This window comes from Leucopleurus acutus, assembly GCF_964270905.1.
Source record: "Leucopleurus acutus genome assembly, chromosome: 13".
Taxonomy (NCBI): Eukaryota; Metazoa; Chordata; class Mammalia; order Artiodactyla; family Delphinidae; genus Leucopleurus; species Leucopleurus acutus.
This window is the reverse complement of record NC_139155.1, coordinates 81,083,037-81,101,393: the sequence shown is the minus strand read 5'-3', so window position 1 is coordinate 81,101,393 and position 18,357 is coordinate 81,083,037. Positions and strand designations below refer to the sequence as shown.

The following is an 18,357-nucleotide window of genomic DNA, read 5'->3' as shown; positions in this document are numbered from 1 at the left end:
AGGTGGGGGCAAGGGGCTCGCTGCGGGGGCCACCTTCCCTCTCACTCAGGGCGGGGTAAGGAAGGGAGGAGCTCAGCCATCAAAACGTGGACCGCAGTGTCGCGCCGCTTGACAGTTTTGGTTGTGATCCCGGTTCCGTGAAGTCGTGAGTGAGCAGGTGAGGCAGGTGCCTCTGCTTCCCCTTTTCAGCAGCCCCTGCCCCGGGGATCACCCCCTTCTCCACTCTGGCCCCTCTACAGGAGGCAGAAGCAAAGTGGCGCCACATTCTTCCCCTGGAAACTCCAAACTCTTTTAGAAAAGTAAATATTTATAGACCTCTTTTAGATATTTTAATAAAGGATCCTTTGGAATTTATTCCCAGCTGATGCTGTTTTGATATTACAGAGAGTTATGAAATCAGGATACCGTCACAACTGTTGCGAAGTATACACTGAAGTTGTGTCATTTTTGCCACTAGATGAGATTAAAAGGAGACAGTTGTTCAAAGCCATCACAAAACACTATAAGACTGACCAAAATTCAGATAACCTTTGAACCACGGTTTTTTCCCATGTCTGTCTGTGAGACACAGTCCATTGCTACTGCCCTTCCAGAAACCATGTTGAAAAGAGAAAGTCCAGAAGACTCTAAATGAAAACCTTGATGCCGTTGAGGATGTGTTTCATTCTGGTGGTCTGTTATGCAACCTTGATAACACAGAATGTCCCATGCCGTTGTAAATGTTGTAGAGATGTGGGGCTGTGGCCAACCATCCTATCTGAGATGTAACATGGTACAAAACAAACTGCTTACACTCCCTCTTGTCAGAAACCTGTGGACCGCAGGGGGTAGACAATCCATCTCGTCCGTCTGTAGACAAGATGTGGTTCCGAATCCTTCGGAAAGCCAGGTATGGGGGTAGGTGATTAGAGGGTGGCGCTCGAACCAGAGTGACCCCATCCCCCAGCCTGAATCGTGGCCACAGTGCAAGAAGTTTCCCCACTGGCTTTCCAGAGCAAGACTGTGGCCGCCATCTTCCTCTCTTTGTGTTTTAAGAAAATAACAGCGTTGGTCGTCCCACAAACACCCAGCTCAGCACCCAGCACCAAGAAGTAGACTCATCCAACTAGAGACCCCAGCTCCCCTTCTCATCATCATCTTTCTCAAGTTGACCCTGATGCTGTCCGGAAGTCTGCACCTCCAGGTTTATGCAGAATGAAGCTAAAAGGATGAGTTCACCTCAGCATGACCACCATATCCCTGTCTCAAGTCCAACTTCCTGCCTTCTAACACATGACCTTTTTGAGAACAAAGACTCAACCCCTCAACTCAAAGAAGCCCACCCTCCAGTGTCTTCATCATCCTGGTTTTTAGGGGAAGAGTTCCCAATTTGGATGGAACAGCCACCATATTGGTTGTTGAATCTCTCCTGTTATTATTTCTTTTACTTTTTCAAACTCTGTGGGAAGGCTGAGTTGGGTGACTTCCCAGCTGAATCCAGAATGACGATGAAAAGGTGGTCATAATCGGTGCCAACCCAGTACCAGGGGGAAAGATGGCTGACAGGGGTTTCAAGGATGCAGCGAACATTTTGAAACCCAGGCCAGCAAAATCCAGTGACCAGAAGGGGTCATTTGAGGGGTGTTCCAGAAATCTCAACTCTCATGCACCCAGCCCAGGCTGCAGTCTCCACACCAATCAATGAAGAACAATGCAAACCCTGCAGGAAAACCTCCTTTTCCATACACCCAGGCTATGCATTGAAGAGTTTTCCACTGTATACATTTTTATCCAGATGAAGGTATTTTTATATTTTGACAATAGGAAACAGTGACCAATTTTCAGAGTAATCAAATCTGGAACAAACGAAACATCTCATTTTAGCCACCCTGTCCCAATTAAGGCAACCGTGGGGGACACACCACTTTTTACTGTTGAAACCCACGCAGCATTGAAATCCAGGCTTACATGCAGACTGCAATCCTTAGAGGACTAAATCTGGCTTTTGTGTGACGGGATTTGAATAAGCACTTAGTATAGTCTTTTGAACATGGAAATCCTGTTGTACTTAAAGCTAGCAGACCTGTGAACAACTTTGTCAGGTTCACGTCCTATAACGGTAAACACAGAACAAAAACCCACAAGACTGTTTCTATGAGAGATTGATGAACTTTGTTTAAATTAAAAAAAAAAAAAAAGGAACACGTTCTGTAATAAATGCGTCGCTCAATACAGAATTGTATAATAACATCTGCGTGTCCTGCTTGCTTTGTTCTGGAGCTGTGGGTACAAATTGGGGGTCAGATCTGACCCTTAGGTGTTTTACGGTACTTTTAAAAACTGGTTTTTAAATTCATTTGCCACCATGAAAATATGGGGGCTTGTCACATAAAAATCGTGATTTTCTTGTATTAATATATTCTTTTTTAATTTTTATTTAATATTGGAGTACAGCTGATTAACAACGTTGTGTTAGCCTCAGGTGTACAGCAAAGTGATTCAGTTATACATGTACATGTATCTATTCTTTTTCAAATTCTTTTCCCATGTAGGTTATTACAGAGCAGAGTTCCCTGTGCTATACAATAGGTCCTTGTTGGTTATCTAGTTTAAATTTGCAGTGTGTACATATCAATCCCAAACTCCCAATCTATCCCTCCCCCCATCCTTCCCCCTCTGGTAACCGTAAGTTCGTTCTCTACGTCTATGAGTCTGTTTCTGTTTTGTAAATGAGTCCAACTGTATGATTTTTTTAGATTCCACATATAAGCGATGTTATATGACATGTCTTTCTCTGTCTGACTTCACTTAGTATGATCATCTCCAGATCCATCCATGTTGCTGCAAATGGCATCGTTTCATTCTTTTTTATGGCTGAGTAATATTCCATTGTGTATATGTACCACATCTTCTTTATCCATTCATCTGTCAATGGACATTTAGGTTGCTTCCATGTCTTGGCTATTGTAAACAGCGCTGCAGTGAACACTGGGGTACATGTATCCTTTCAAACCGTGTTTTTCACCGGATATATGTCCAGGAGTGGGCTAGATCATGTGGTAGCTCTATTTTTAGTTTCTTAAGGAACCTCCATACTGTTCTCCATGGTGGCTGTACAAATTTACATTCCCACCAGCAGTGTAGGAAGGTTCCCTTTTCTCCACACCCTCTCCAGCATTTATTGTTTGTAGACTTTTGGATGATGGCCATTCTGCTGGTGTGAGGTGATATCTCATTGTAGTTTTGATTTACATTTCTCTAATAATTAGCAACGTTGAGCATCTTTTCATGTGCCTCTTGGCCATCTGTATGTCTTCTTTGGAGAAATGTCTATTTAGGTCTTCTGCCCATTTTTTGATCGGGTTGTTTGTTTTTTTGATATTGAGCTGCATGAGCTGTTTGTAAATTTTGTAGATTAATCCCTTGTCAGTAGCATCGTTTGCACGTATTTTCTCCCATTCTGTGAGTTGTCTTTTCGTTTTGTTTATGGTTTCCTTTTCTGTGCAAAAGCATTTGAGTTTAATTTGGTCCCATATGTTTATTATTTTTTTTTAATTTCCATTACTCTAGGAGACGAATCGAAAAAGATACTGCTGCGATTATGTCAAAGAGTGTTTTCTCTAAGAGTTTTATAGTATCCAGTCTTACATTTAGGTCTTTAATCCATTTTGAGTTTATTTTTGTGTATGGCGTTAAAGAATGTTCTAATTTCATTAAAAATCTTGATTACTGGCTTCACTGGAAAACAGTAAGATCTGGCCACACAGGGCCCAAATTCCAACATGACAGCAGCTAGCTGGGGAGTGGCCCTCCCCATTAGGACATGTGTCTGCACCTGCACCACCTGCCCAGGTCCTGTGGGCATCTCGGTTGGTGATTGTGCTGTGGGCTCCAACAAAGGAAGATGGAAGGATTGGAATACACGTTCCACTCATTGCAAAAGGTGGAAGCTGGTTAGACTCTGGGGTCTAGATCTGAGGAGCTGAGACTGTGCCCTGCCCCAATCGGGGGCCACAGGCCGTGGCCCTAAGACCAGCCAGTTTACAAGCTGTGCCCACCTCAGTGGAGTGTGTGAGTGGCGGGTGCCTCTAGACTCCTGATGGAAAAGTGCCAAGAGGGGCTTTCTGGTGACCAACACAGCAGCGCCCCTTTCCCAGCTGTATAACTAGGGCCTCGGTCTCCCCATCTGTAAAATGGGGGTATCACAGCAGCCAACTCAAAGGGTCATTATCAGGAATGACGATGCATGTAAAACACATAAGACAGTGTGTGGCACATAAGGGCTCAGTGTTCCGTACTGTTTTCATGAGTGGGGGTTGGGTTCCTTCAACCCATGATGGTGAGTCTCTCTGTGTATCAAGCTGCAGGAGGTTTGTTTTTTCTTGACCAATAATGTCAAGAGAGTTCCCTAAGTGGCATTAAACATTATTCACCCGTGAGCCAAGGGCACGTGGCATCCCAAGACAGACCTTTCCTCTTTGTCTGGAAACCTTCTGATCACCCCAGTTTTTCCACACGTCCTTGCGGAGGGAATGAAATGATGAGTGAACTCCTCCTTGGTTAGGGTAACTAATTGCTCCAAAGTAAAGCCAAAGACAGGCCTTTTGGACACTTGGTTTGCAGCTCCGGAGGTCAGAAGTCAGAAATCCTCAGGATGTGGCCGCGGGTTGTAGGTGGGGGCAGGAGTGGAGGAGGAAGCCTCATCTGACACACACAAGTCACCTAAGAACCTGTAGAAGTAGGTGCCCCCTGGGCTCTGGGAACCAAAGCTCCCTCTGGACCATTATTAGCTTTGGTGTTGACATTGTGTCTGCAGTCGCTGTCCATCTGGAGTGGAAAATGCAGCAAAAACACAGAAATGTGGAATTCTGAACTAGGGACCATGGGAGAGCAAGAGTGGAGAGATCAGAAAGGAATGAGAAGGCAGGGGAGGCCTTACAGGCAGAGGCAGGTTTAGATCAAGGAACAGAAGGGAGGAGAGAGCTGAGCTGGGGGCAATTTGGCAACTGTTCATCCAGGTAATAACTATAGATTGAGTACCTGCTGTGTGCTCAGTGCTTCAGTGGTGGAAACACCACGAGAGCGTGAATAGGGGGATCCTGGAAGGCTTCCTGGAGGAGGAGGCATCTCAGCTGACACCTGAAAGACAATAGGATTTAGAGAAGCATAAGAGGAGAGCGCAGAAGGAATAGCTGGCAAGACATGGGACAGGGACAAGGACATGGGGAAACAAATCCAAAGGAGGCTAGAATTTGAGGTGCAGGGAGGAAGAGGGACAAGGGCTAGATCCTGAAGCCCCCTGGGGCATGGTGGGAAATAGGCCTTTCTCCTGAGGGCACTGGGGAGCCATGGGTGGTATGAGGCAGGGGGTTGCTGTGGTCAGACTTGCACTTCCAGGAGGTTAGGAGGTTCCATCTGCCTGAGGAGACGGCAGACCAAAGGAGAGTGGCCGGGCCCACTCCCAGTGCAGGCCCTGACCTCAGGCTTCTGCGGTCCTTGCTTCCCACCCCTGCCCTCCTTTTCTTCCTAATTATGCTGCTCGCATCGGGCCAGCAGCCCCACCTCCCATCATCTCCTGGGGAATGAAAAAGCTAGACCTCACCTGGCTGACTGGCCCAGGACTGCTGGCATGACTATCCTAGAAATCACTCTAAAGGACAGAGCTCCATAGCTAAAGCACAGGGTATGTGTTGCTTTGCAGGTACCCAGGAGGCTGGAGCCACCTCTCAAAACCCCAGAGCAGTAGAGATGGGGCAAGGACCACCCTGACTACCTTGGCCAACAGTGAGGGATAAAACAGTTGATCTCTTTAATGGTCTGTGACCTTCTCCAGCCCCCTGGGGTATAGTTATTAAAAACAATAGCTTTGAACTCATCCTGGCCTGGGTTTGACTCTCTACTATTAGGTAACCTGAGGACCCTTTAATGAGATTCAGTTCCCTTATCTGTAAAATGGACATGATCATAATAGTATCTACCTGTATTTGTTGTCTATTACTGCATGACAACCCCAAACTTAGTGGCTTAAAACAATAAACGTTTATCTCACAATCTCTGTAGGTCAGGAATTTGGGAGTGGCTTGACTGGGTGGCTCTGGCTCCTTGGTCTCTCATGAGGTTACAGTTAAGCTGTCAGCCATGGCTACAGTCATCTGAAGGCTGTTCTGGGGCTGGAGAATCCACTTCCAAGAAGGCACACTCAGATGGTGGGTGAGCAGGTGCTGGCTGTTGGCTGGGCATTTCAGTTCCTCTGCAAGTGGCCCTCTCCATGGGGCTGCTTGAGCATCCTTACAACATGGCAGCTAAGAGTGAGCAAGGCAGAGGCTGTGGTGTCTTCTATACCCTAGATTTGGAAGCCCCACTGTCGCTTCCACAGTATCCTCTTGGCTACACAGGTTTGCCGTTATTCAGTGTGGGAAGGGACTTCACAAGGGTGTGTACCCCAGGAGGCAAGGATCATCAGGGAGGCTGGCTACCACACTGCCTTATAAGTTTCCTTGAAGATTAAATGAGCATTTCTTAAGCTATGGTTCTAAAATCCCTTGTTTCCTACTCAAAATGCAGATTCCTGGGTCCTGCTCCAACCTCCTGACCAAAATTCCTGGAGCCAGAGCCCAGGAATCTGCATTTTAAGAACTATCCCCCCCACCCCAACCAGGTGACTCAGACATCATAGGTCTCAGTAAATGGGAGGCAGTTCTAATTCATTCTGCTTTGTTTGGCCTCACTGTGTGTGCCAGGCCCTACAAAGGATGCTGGTGCAACAGAAGAGCATAGGAGTACAGAACATTCACTGGGTGTCTTGGTGTAGTCGGTAACTGTTGGGTTGAAAGAAATCGTGATCCACTTAAAGATGTGCACACCGTCTATTGGGAAGATCCAGAGTAAACCTTGTGAAACCCAAAGGCAGGAAATTCAACCAGGCTTCGGAACACTGCAGTCTATCTTGAGCTGTTTGTTCTCTCTCTAAGGCTGCCTCATACCCAACTTAGTCTGTCCATCCATACACCCCCCCAACACCCACTCCCGCTGCTTCAAAATTCCCTGGACCCTGATTGGCTCAGCTTGTGTCTCGGGACCAACGCCTGCCCAAGCAGCTGTGGTCAGGGAGGGTAGAATCACGTGAGCTGAATGGGCACGGGAGGCAATTTTTGACATACCTGTGCCGGGCACTGTGCCAGGCCTTGGGGGCACATGGGAGGCAGACTTGTCCCTGCTCTCAAGGAGCTGCAGTCTAGGGGGCCTACTGGCGCCACCCCAGGATTTCTTGGCCCCATAGCTAGAGGAACAATGACCATAGTGCCCCTGAACGATGAAGAGAGGGCAGTGGCAGCAGCCCCGGTGCCCAAGTGCTTTCAGAGCTGCAGCTGGCAAGAACAGACAGAGCCATGGCCCCAAGCACGGGGAGACCAAGCCGAGGCAGCTCTGACCCCTCTGTCAGGAGCGGGCAACTGTTTTGAAACCCTAAGTGGAAAACAGCTCACGGGCCCAGTCCTCATCAGAAAACGCGAAGCCTGCAGCTGGGCTTAAGCGGTTTATTGTTTTACTGCCGTGGAGGAGTTATTTTAAATGCTGCGACTTTAGAAGTTGGGACAAGTAGCAGGGCCTTTTCCACAACAAAGTTTGTGTAAGGTGAGGTAAGGTGATCTGGGGAGGGATTGCGTGAGGGGGGAGTGGACAGTTGGCACCAGATCTAGCCAGAGTAGAGACAAAACAGCCCTGTTGAGGAACATACAAGATACTGAGCCACAAGTGGGGGAGGCAGAGAGTGCTATTCTTTCAATATTTGTCCCACTCAGAGGAGGAGAGAGGAAGGCATCCATGGAGAGGATGAGCAAAACAGTGGCCCTTCTACTGTGCTAGAGAATCCCACTCTAGCCCAAACCTTCACCCCAGTGAGCTAACAGCCCTGTCTGTGGCTGGCTACCCAGAGCCATGCTCCTTAAAGGGAGCAGCTGCAGTCACTCAAGCTTATCCGTTGGGAAGCCTCTGACTGCAAATAACAAAAAAAGTCCCCCTCGAAGCTTCACACATTTATTACCTCAAACAACAAGACTTCCAGAAGAAGGGCAGGTTCTCAGGTCCATTGATGCAGCAGGTCAAGGATATTTTCCAGTGTGTGCTAAACTCAGCAGGGGATGTTTTCCTTAACGTGGCCTACTTCAGGATCACGAGATGGCTGCCATGGCTCCAGGCTTCAGACATAGCTTACTTCCAGAGCTCTTCATTGTGTCTCTTTTTAGAAGCAAGAATGCCCTTCTACTCTTATCTGTCAGGCACAGATAGACACATTTTTTTTTTTTTCTTTTTTTTTGGCTGCAGCTTGCGGGAATCCTAGTTCCCCGACCAGGGATCAAACCCGGGCCCTCGGCACTGAACGCACAGAGTCCCAGCCCCTGGACCACTGGAGAATTCCCTGTATATATCTTTTTTTTAATATGAGTTTCAGGTGCACAGCATTAATATTTCGACATCTATATACAGTAAAAGTGACCACCACCACAAATCTAGTTGTCATCCATCACCATACAGTTGACCCCCTTCACTCATTTCACCCACCCCCAACACACAGCCATTCTTTAGCAGGTCAAGTTTAGCCAGTTCCTGAATATCAAATGGGAGTAGCACAACTGACAGAATTTGACTAATCATTTAGCGTGGATGGATGTTGGGCAGTGAGCCCATTACTTCTGGCCTAATTGCCCTCCTTGAGGTTCTCATCCCCTACCCCAAGTGGCTTCTCAGAATATTCCTTCTGAACACATACAGTATCCTCCAAACACTGTTCAAGTGAAGACAACTTCCTCAACTCTGTCACACTCCTGGGATGCTGTGGTCTTCCTCAGGCTCATGGCCCGAACACCTCCCCGGGGTCAAGAGGAAACACTGTTAGCAGGTGGACGCACAACACTGAGGTACTGACTGACTTGTCACCCCTCCCCGTTTCATTCCTAAAAAGCCAGGCAGGTGAGGGCTCACCTGTGACCCTCCCTCTTGGGGCTGCCTCTCCGGCTATTTCCCCCATTCTGTGCCTCAGGCCTTGCAGTGGCCGCGGTCACAAATGTCACGGGCAGCACCCTGACTCAGCCTATGTGGGGAGGCACTTCCCCAACCCCGTCTGTCAGCTGGGGTCCCAGGAGAGGTGGAAGGAATTACTCAGCATGTACTGGTTGTTCACGAGTAGCATGATTCCCTGACCTTGGTATTTTTCTCCCTCTTTGAACTTGTTCTGCAGACCAAGGATTGTAGGTTGCTCATCCTAAGCCACATTTTCCTGAATGTGCATGATTTTTCCAGGCTGGCAAGAGACATGTGACCAAGCTCTGGATCCACATCAAGAGGACCTAGGGCCTAGTCTATCATACTAGATGACCTTGGGCCAGCCCCTTCCCATCTGTAAACCCTCCATTAGCCCAGCAAACATACTTGAGGCTGAGATAACAGATATACAGCATAAATACTGCCACCATCCGCCCTTTGCTCACAGCAGACATCACTAATCAATCACAGGCTATTTCCCTCTGAACTAGCATTGGTGCCGGAATCCTCCTCACTCCAGGCCCAGAGGCAGCCACCAGGAACTGATCAGTGAGAAGAGCCAAATTTTGGCTTTTCCCTTTGGCATCCCTCCCAATTGTCAGGCCTTCAGCCCACAGTTGACTTTTTATCCTCATCTTTACCCCTGCCTTCTCCCCCCTCTGAAAAGGAACTTTGGGACTCCATTTCCTCATATTCCTCTCAAAGACTCTGCCTTTTCCCACAGGATTCCAGAGGTTTATGTCCCTGCTCTGACACTTTTCAGCTGTGTGAACTTGGAAGATTTCTTAACCTCTCTGAGCCTCAGTTTCCTCATCTGTAAAAGGGGGCCAGTATCTGCCATAGAGGTTGTAAGAATGTGCCTCACAGAGCATCAGCCAGGGAGCACTCAGCACACTCTAGTCGCTTCTCCTGTAGGGCCTGCCCCTGGCTCTGCCAGGCAAATCAATCCAGGACTTTGATGGGGGAAAAGAATGATATAACCAGCCATTACTTGACAAACCTTTGTTTATTTTATTTTAGCCTTTATATCCCTCTCCCAGACTGCCTGATTATCTCTCCCCAGCCCAACTCCGGAGGCAGCCTGACCGCAGGTTGTGCTTTGGGGGTGGGTGGGGGGAGATTGTACCTTTAGTGCTTGTAAACCTACACCAGGACTGGGGCCAACACCTCACCACATCAGCTAGGTCTGGCCAGGACATGGGCACTGGGCAGTTCCTAAGACCCCCTGAGACCCAAAGCCTGTGGACAAGAGCTGCCATCCCCATCCCCACCACTGAGGACTTGGGGAAGAGGGGCATGGAAAGCGTACCAAGACCCCCAGAGCACCTGCAGGAGAGCAGGGCTTGCCAGGGAGAAGGCAAAGAACCAGGTGAGATTCTTGAGGTTCCTGTGTCTCCATCCAAGGCTCCTTGCCCTCTCCCTGGGGGCAGTGCCAACTATCCCCACCCCCCTCACTGGCCAAACCCAGAACCAGGCACCCTATCCCTTCCCACCAGCCAACAAGGAACAAAAGCAGTGAAAACACCAAGCTTTGTTGCTAGGGAAAAAAACACCCTAAGTATTTAAATTAAACCTGAAGCTCGAGTCAACTGAGCCAGCAGTGAGCTGGTGATTGCAGACACACAGACAGCTCCCCATTCTTCCCCAAGGTCCAAGGTCTCCAAAGCCAGCAGGAAGGGGCTAAGGGCCGCGTCTGTCTGTCACCAAGAGGGAGCCTCAGGGGAAATAAAGATTAGGGCAGGGGTGTCCTCAGGGGGTCCCAATTTGGGGGCACTGAGGACTGTAAACATGACCCAGCTTGAGGGCCAGGGGTGTCCCAGCCCCCCGAGATTCTCCCTGGATGAAGAACGGCCACTGTAGTGAGTGAAAAACAAGTTGGTCTCGAAGCAAAGCGAGACCTGGTCTCCCTCTTGGAATATTGTGGACGAGAAGGGGGCTGAGTCTGTGAGCTCAGAGAGGGGCTGTGATGGAGGGAGAGGTTTCTGGAAGCCAAATACGGCTTTGCAGCTGCTTCTTTGCCCCTGTCAGATTGGCACCTGGGCCCTTTCTGGGCCGTGAGTCAGCTCATGGCCCCTCCTCCCTAGGGGAACCTGCTGGAAAGTCAGCTCAGGCCACAGCTGCCCAGCCCAGGACTGGACGAGGTCAGGCGAGCTCCCGAGAGGCCCTGCCCCAGGCTGGCTCTGGGAAAAGACAGAGGATGTGGCTAAGCAGTGCTGGGAGAGCGTGAGGGCTGCCACAGAAGCACAGATGTGGCCCAAAGCCAGAGGGCCGCTACGGTCCCAGGAGCACCACCTCAAGGCCTGGCTGAGGCCCCGGGAGAAAGTGCTGCCTCGGCCTCACTCCGGGCCGGGAGCCCCGGGGACCAGGCCATCCCACGGTGCTGGGCACACGTGAAAGCCCACGCTTATGGAAGCAGGCAGGCAGGCGGCAGCCAGGCAGCTCCTCCGGCGGGTCTTGGAGCCACAGGGTCAGGCCCAGGTGTGGTGTAGCCCAGCCCAGCCTCCTGTCCGCGTGAGGCCCAGTCTGGAGCCTCTGGACCAGCGCTGACTGGGCATGTGCCTTCCAGGCCACAGATCCTCACAGGTCCCAGCTGCCCCAGTGGATGCCTGTTGCCAGCAACAAGCCTCGGCTAGGTGATTTGGGACAGGCGACGGAGGCACCTGCAGGGCTGGGTTGGGGGCTACAGTTCCCACAAAACCAGCCCTCCGGCTGCTTGAGGATCACCCAGGGCCTGGATTCTCCTGAGCATCAGGCACGATGGCCTCCTCAAGGCTGGGCTTTCTCTGAATGACAGAGGTCCCAAAGCACCCCTCAGAACCCAGCATCTTCTCCGAGCCTGAGTCCCCGAGAGAAGACCAGGCAGGGACCTCAGGGCTTACGCCGACTGCGACCGCCCTCAGGATCAGGTCCCCGTGTCTCAGGGCTGGGCCTGTCAGAGCAGGGCCTGGGGCTGGAGTGGCACCAGAACCAGGACCAGTGCTGGCCTCAAGGCTGGCCTTGACCGCTTCCTCTTGGTTCCGGCCCTCAGCCCTATCCTCAGGGCTGGGCCTGGCTGCGGAGCCACTGGCCCCTCAGCGCCCTGACCTCCTGCCCGTACCACTCGTGCAGCTGGGCGAAGGAGGCCGAGTCGAGAGGCCCGTTGGGCGCCGAGGCCCGCCGGCGGGGCGGCAGTGGCGGGGGCTCGGGGCCGGGCCGGGGGCTGGGGGCGGCGGGCGTCTCCGAGCTCCACACGGCACAGCCATTCTCTTTGGGCGGGAGCGCGCGGGGTCGGCGGGGCGGGGCTGGGCCGCCGCCTGCGCGCACGGCTGCCAGCTGCCGCTCCAGCTCGCGCACCACCAGCCGCAGGTAGTCGAAGCTGGCCCGCGACAGCGCCTTCACCCAGCCCTCCATGGCAGCCTGGCTCTCGGCCGCCAGCACGTAGGTGCGGGCCCGGGCCCCAGCGAAGCGCACGGCGAAGGCGAACTCCTCGGCCGCCTCCACCAGCTCCACAGTGCAGCCCTCCAGGATGATGACGCCCACGGGCTCACGGCTGGCCGCGTCCTCGAAGTAGAAGAGCATGTTGCCGCGCAGCACAAACCAGCGGCGGTGGTAGGCCGCATGCCGGCCGCCCTTCTTGTACAGGAAGCCCGCGTTGTCGGCCGGGGCGTCGCAGGTGGCGTAGAAGGCCAGGCTGCGCTCGTTCAGCTTCATGGCGGCGGGGCCTGGGGCCTCGGAACCTGTCCCCACCGGGGCGGCAGTTATTCACGCAGCCACCGCCTCGGGTGATCTCACACCACCCTCGGCTGCCACAGCACTCATCACCCCCGTTTCACAGATGAGGAAACTGAGGCTCAAGGACCAGAAGCAGCCTGCCCAGACTCACACAACTCTTCAGGAGCACAGCCAGGACTCGAACCCGGGTCTGACTGGCCCCAGAAGCCAGGCTGGTAACTCTCCTGCTGTCCTACCTCCCCCAAATAATGTTGAGGATTCCTAGGGCATGCCAAGCATTTTATATATGTTAACTCATTTAATCGCAAAACAAACCTTAGGTGGCAGGGACTAGCACTACCCCCGACGGGGAAACAAAGTTCAGAGAGGTTAGTCACTGGCCCAAGGCCAAAAAGCAAGTTGGGCTGAGCTGAAATCCAAACCCAGGCCTCATTTCAGCTGCTGCTGTTTCCATCATCCCCAGGTTCCAGACCAGCTGACCTTTTGTGGTCAGGTTCCAGCTCTGCTGATTTCATAACTTAGCTTTGACTTGCGGGTCCATGAAACAGGGATAAATAGAACCTATTTCAGAGGACTGTAGGGACTTCATTCATCAAACATTTATTAAGCACCTACTGTGTTCCAGGCACTGTTCTAGGCACTGGCAGTGAACAAGATGGAGGGCTGCTGTGCTCTTGGTGCTGATGTGCTAGTGGCAGGTGAAGGGAGCAGGCGATTAACAAACAGATAGAGTACATTATCTGTACTTTAACAGATAAAGGCCAGATGGTCTTAAGTGGTCTGGAAAATATAAGACAGGGAAGGGGTAAGGACTGTTAAGGACAAAAGGAGTGTTTGATCTTAAAGGAGGGGGGGGTCGGTGTCAAGAAAGGTTGTACTGAGAAGGTGACATTTGAGCAGAGACCTGAAGGAGGTGAGGGAGGGAGCCCCTGGGACATGCCAAGCAGAGGGAATAGCAAGTGCAAGGCCCTGAGGTAGGAACCTGCTAGTGTGCTTGAGGAGGCTGGTGAGGCTGGAGCAGAGTGAGGAAGGGGAGAGGTGGGTGATGCAGTCACAGTGGTAGAAAAGACTGTTACAAAATAATCCAGATAAAGGGCCCAGGGCTTGGCCCACACTTACAGGGAGGGGCTGGGGGGAGAGCATTGTGCACCCATTTGAAGTAGAGGAATCTAACTCTATGCACTTGGCCACAGTGATTTTACCACTTTCCTCCAAGGAGTATATGATGAGGGAAACACTGGCCAGGTAGGACTCAGGTGGCACATGGGTCCCCAAGGTGACTACACCCTCCCTTTGGGTTTTCCATGGCCACTCTGCAAATGTACCTTGTGCTCCTGCTTCAAAATCTCACTCTACATAGGACATTGGCCACATTGTTCAAGAAGCAAAGTATATAAAGTCGCTGGAATGCAGTGGGTGCTCAGTTAATGTTCATTCCCCAACCTGGGCAGTGCCTTAGGACCTGGAGTAATGAGATATGGGTGGTGCCTCTCCAGGGAGCAGCTAGCCACAGTGGGGCCCAGACAGGCAACCTGACCCAGGGCGGAGGAGGCAATTGCTCCCAACCCAATCCACCTCATCTCACCAGCCTACACAGTCAAGAAAGGCTTCCTGGAAGAAGCAACATGAGCCGTGATTTAGTGCCTGTCCTGACCTAGCAGCTGACCTGACCAAGGCCACAACCCCTGAAGACTCAGGGTGTTTAATCTCTGCTCTACGTCCCTGAGCTGTGTGACTTCAGACATGGGCCTCCCCTCTCTGAGCCTCAGTTTCTCTGCAAAATGGGAGGGATTCCTCCCTACCCCCCCAACAACTCCCATGTGGACCCCAGCCCCATTTCTCACAGGAACCACCCACCCTACTCGCCCCATTTCCCTCCTACCTCTCAGGCCACTGCTCACTTCCCTGCCCTCTGCTCAGTTCTGGTTTCGGCTTGCTCTTCTCTGGGTTCAAATGTCAGCTCTGTAGTGTCCAGGCTGTGTGACCCCAGGCAAGCTTTAAGCCTCTCTGGGTCTCTGCTTCCACATCTGTAAAATGGGATCATAACAGCACCAAAGTCAGGGTTGTTGTGACGATGACACAATGGCTACATAGAAGCGCTAAGCACGGTGCCAGGCATAGTACGTGCTTAGCTGTGGTAGCTGATGACATTCTTCTCAGCCTCTCCAAATGCTCCCCTCAGTGCTCTCTGTCTTGGCAAAAGGCCCTTGGTTTCCCCCCACCTCCACATCTGATCACTTATCAAGTCCACTTCATCCCCTCCCCACCTCTTCCAAATCAGTGGCCTCATCTCTGCTCACTGCCACCTCCATTCTAGGCCCCCCATCGTGGCTCGCCTGGACAGCTACAGTAGCTTCTTCATTGGTCTCCCTTCTTCCACCATTGCCCGTTCCTTGTCCGTGTTGTTCAGGGTAAGATCATAACTCCTTCCTAGGCCCCTCCCCTGGCCCCCCAGAGGATCCATCCCCCACAGAGGGATCCTATTAAAACTAAACCCTATCACACCCCTCCCCTACTTTAAACCCTCCCATGGCTCCCTGCTTCTCAGTATAAAATTCATTCTTCCCCATGTCTTCCAAGTTCCCTTCCCCTATTTCTTTCCCCCTTGCTCACTCGGCTCCAGCCACCCTGGCCTCCTTGGTGTTCCTCAAACACCTGAGGGCCTTTGCCCTGGCTGTTCCCGCTACCTGGAATGCCTTCCCTGTATCTTCACATGGCCAACTCCTCATCCTTCAGTTTCAGCTTGACCATCACCTCCTCAAGGAGGAGGAGGTCTCTGTATACAAGAGACCCCCCTAGTCACTCTCCCATACCGCCGCCGGAAATTACCTGGGTCATTTTTGCTGCTGTAGGAGGGCAGAGGTTCTCTGTCTGAATTCCAGTGCCTGGCATGTAGTTGGTGCTCAAAAACCTGTAAAATGAACCAAACAGTTACCTACGTAAACCTTTCAACAGCCCCATGAGGAGTCTTTTCCCCATCCCACATTCATGGATGTGGAAACTGAGACACAGAGAGCTTAAGTAACTTGCCCAAAGGTACAATTCTGTGCCTAGAATCTCATGCTCTAGGCAACCAGCCCAAAGGGGCTGATCTTGGAGTCTCACCACCCATTAAGGCCAAAGGAAGAGCAATTTCCCTCACACTCAGCAGCTCCCCTCCACGCAGCCACCCCACCCTGAGCCCAAGGTCACCAGCCAGCACAGGACCCCTCTCTGCCCATGGCCCTGCCTCCTCCAGCCCAGCAAGAAACGAGGGGAGGGCAGGAAGCAGCAAGGGCACAGTCTCCAGCCTCCAGGACGGCCTGGTCCCCCGCTTATCTCGCCCTGCTCGTACACTTTTCCAAGAAGTTCAGAGTCCGCTGTGGGCACTGCTGCTAATACAACAGTCCCTGGCCAGGCAGGAAGCTGGCGGGGACCAACCCAGCCCCTCTCTGGTCTCAGAGCCAACTCGCCTCCTCCAGTCCAGGCTGGATGGGCCTTGAGAACACAGCCTCATCTAGATTAACATCCATCCCTCTCGGAATTGAAAAGATTAATCCTGAAGAGAAATTTTGCAAAATGCTGAACAGGTAGTGAACACTCAATCAAGAAGCTGTCAAAAGGCAAATAGGGCTTCCCTAGTGGTGCAGCGGTTGAGAATCTTCCTGCCAATGCAGGGGACACGGGTTCGAGCCCTGGTCTGGGAAGATCCCACATGCCGCGGAGCAACTGGGCCTGTGAGCCACAATTACTGAGCCTGCGCGTCTAGAGCCTGTGCTCCGCAGAGAACAAGAGAGGCAGCGATAGTGAGAGGCCCGCGCACCATGATGAAGAGTGGCCCCCGCTTGCCACAACTAGAGAAAGCCCTCGCACAAAAACGAAGACCCAACACAGCCATAAATAAATAAATAAATTTATAAAAATAAATTTTAAAAAAAGATTTATATTAAAAAAAAGGCAAATAATTAGCTCCAGGTCTCCAAGGACACTTACTGTCCAGAAACCAGGACTCTGGGGAAACTGAGGCATGGCATTTTGCCACTCATTTCAAGGAAAGAAGCCAGAACCACAGGTCCTGGAGTTGGATCCAGCTGCCACAAGTGTCCCCGAGCAGTGGGCACGTTGGAGAGGGTGTGGCAGGTCCAGGCAGCAAAACATGTACTGAGAACCCTGAAGAGTTCCTGTGCAGGGCTGCCCTGGGCAGGGGCCACAAGGAAGCCAGGACCGCCATCCCAGGCCATTGCTCCTAGCTGCCCTCTATCCTTTTGTGTGTGGTGTGTTCCTTAAAGGACAGCCAGAGCCCTGGAAGAGGTGGTCAACGGCAGAATGTGGGAGCCAAGTGGAGCTTTAGTCCTCAGAGTTCCCGCAGCGGCGGAGGTCTTTTATGGGGCTGAAGGGTCATCGGCCAAGTTCGCCTCCTGGAGCTGGGGTCCCTGATGGGAAAAGTACCAGTGGCGTGGAATCGCAAATGGACATATCCCCAGCAGAGATCTCTCCAGACGGCTGGGGGACCCCGAGGCCCATGGCGGCCCGAGCCCGGTCCCACATACCCTCGCAGGTCAGCCCGAAAGTCCCCCCGCCAGTCCGGCCTTACCTCACGGCGCGGACTAGGGCGACGGCAGCAGTGGCGGGACGGGAGACGCGGAGCCGGGGAGCGGCCCGGCCATGGACCGGGACCTGCTCGGTTGCGGCGGCGGCAGCGGCGGTGCTTTGTCTCCCGGGCGGCCGAGCCGGCGCAGCCGCGGGAGAGCGCGGATCAGACGGAAGGAGGCGGGGGCAGCCGGACCGTCGGCGACCCACAAACTCGCCTCTTTAACCCTTCCCAACCAGCCCGAGCCGGATCCGCCCCCGCTTTCGTCCCCCGCTCCCGGATTGGACAACTCGGCCCCGACCCACCCCCGGATTCGCCACACCCTGTGGGCCCGCCCTCGAAACCACTCTTAAAGGAACAGCAACCGGTTTAGGAATTCCCAGTGTCCTATTCGGGGAGAGAAGATTAGATCCCGGAGACTCCGCGCTCTCAGGGGTAGGGATAGGGGGCGAATTCGTCCAGAAAAACCATCGGGGTCCTGGGCGAGACCACTCGCTGAAGCAAGCTCTAGGCTTGGAGTTCGAGCTCCTCCCTGGCTAGGGTTGCCAGATTTAGCAAATTTAACGCCCAGCTAAATTTGAAAAATAACTCTGCTGAAAACGTGTGATTTATTGAAAAAAGATGAATACAGGACATTTCAGGCGTCATGACAAAGTCAATACAGGACTGTTCTATATGGACAGGATGCCTGGCAACCCTACCCCTGGCCCCAGGTGAAGAGGGAAAGTTCTAGAGTTGGGCAGGCTTGGGTTCAAGTCCCAGTAAGTCACATTTAATCACTGTGAGGCCTTAAAGAAATCAATCCACTTCTCTAGCCCTCTGTTTCCTCATCTGTCAAATAAAGACAATCATAGTATATAAAGTGCATGGCACACAGTAGATGCTCTCAATAAACAGGAATTGCTGTTCATTTTGTTCTATCCAAAATAACACAGTTCCACCTCCCTAGACCTGTCTTTACTTCCTGCTCTTGCTACCTTGTCCCCACCACCTTCCAGGACTCAGTCACTGTCCAGTCCTGGCCTGAGAGCAGGAGAGAAACAGGACAGACCAGGATG

General features: G+C 52.0%; 1 protein-coding gene across 1 annotated transcript; it reads right to left on the bottom strand.

Annotated features, from left to right (window-relative positions):
- Positions 1-11,955: 11,955 nt before the first annotated feature.
- Positions 11,956-17,356, bottom strand: PHETA1 (PH domain containing endocytic trafficking adaptor 1). The gene is made up of 4 exons (XM_082852908.1): positions 17,303-17,356; positions 15,559-15,640; positions 14,612-14,756; positions 11,956-12,734 (listed from the first exon to the last, which is right to left on the bottom strand). Exon 4 carries the CDS (start codon positions 12,706-12,708, stop codon positions 12,055-12,057), a length of 654 nt encoding a protein of 217 aa, XP_082709034.1. The 5' UTR covers positions 12,709-12,734; positions 14,612-14,756; positions 15,559-15,640; positions 17,303-17,356; the 3' UTR covers positions 11,956-12,054.
- Positions 17,357-18,357: the final 1,001 nt, after the last annotated feature.

Excerpts from the sequence above, each read along its gene's own strand:
- PHETA1 (XM_082852908.1), bottom strand. The coding sequence starts at position 12,708 with ATGAAGCTGAACGAGCGCAGCCTGGCCTTCTACGCCACCTGCGACGCC.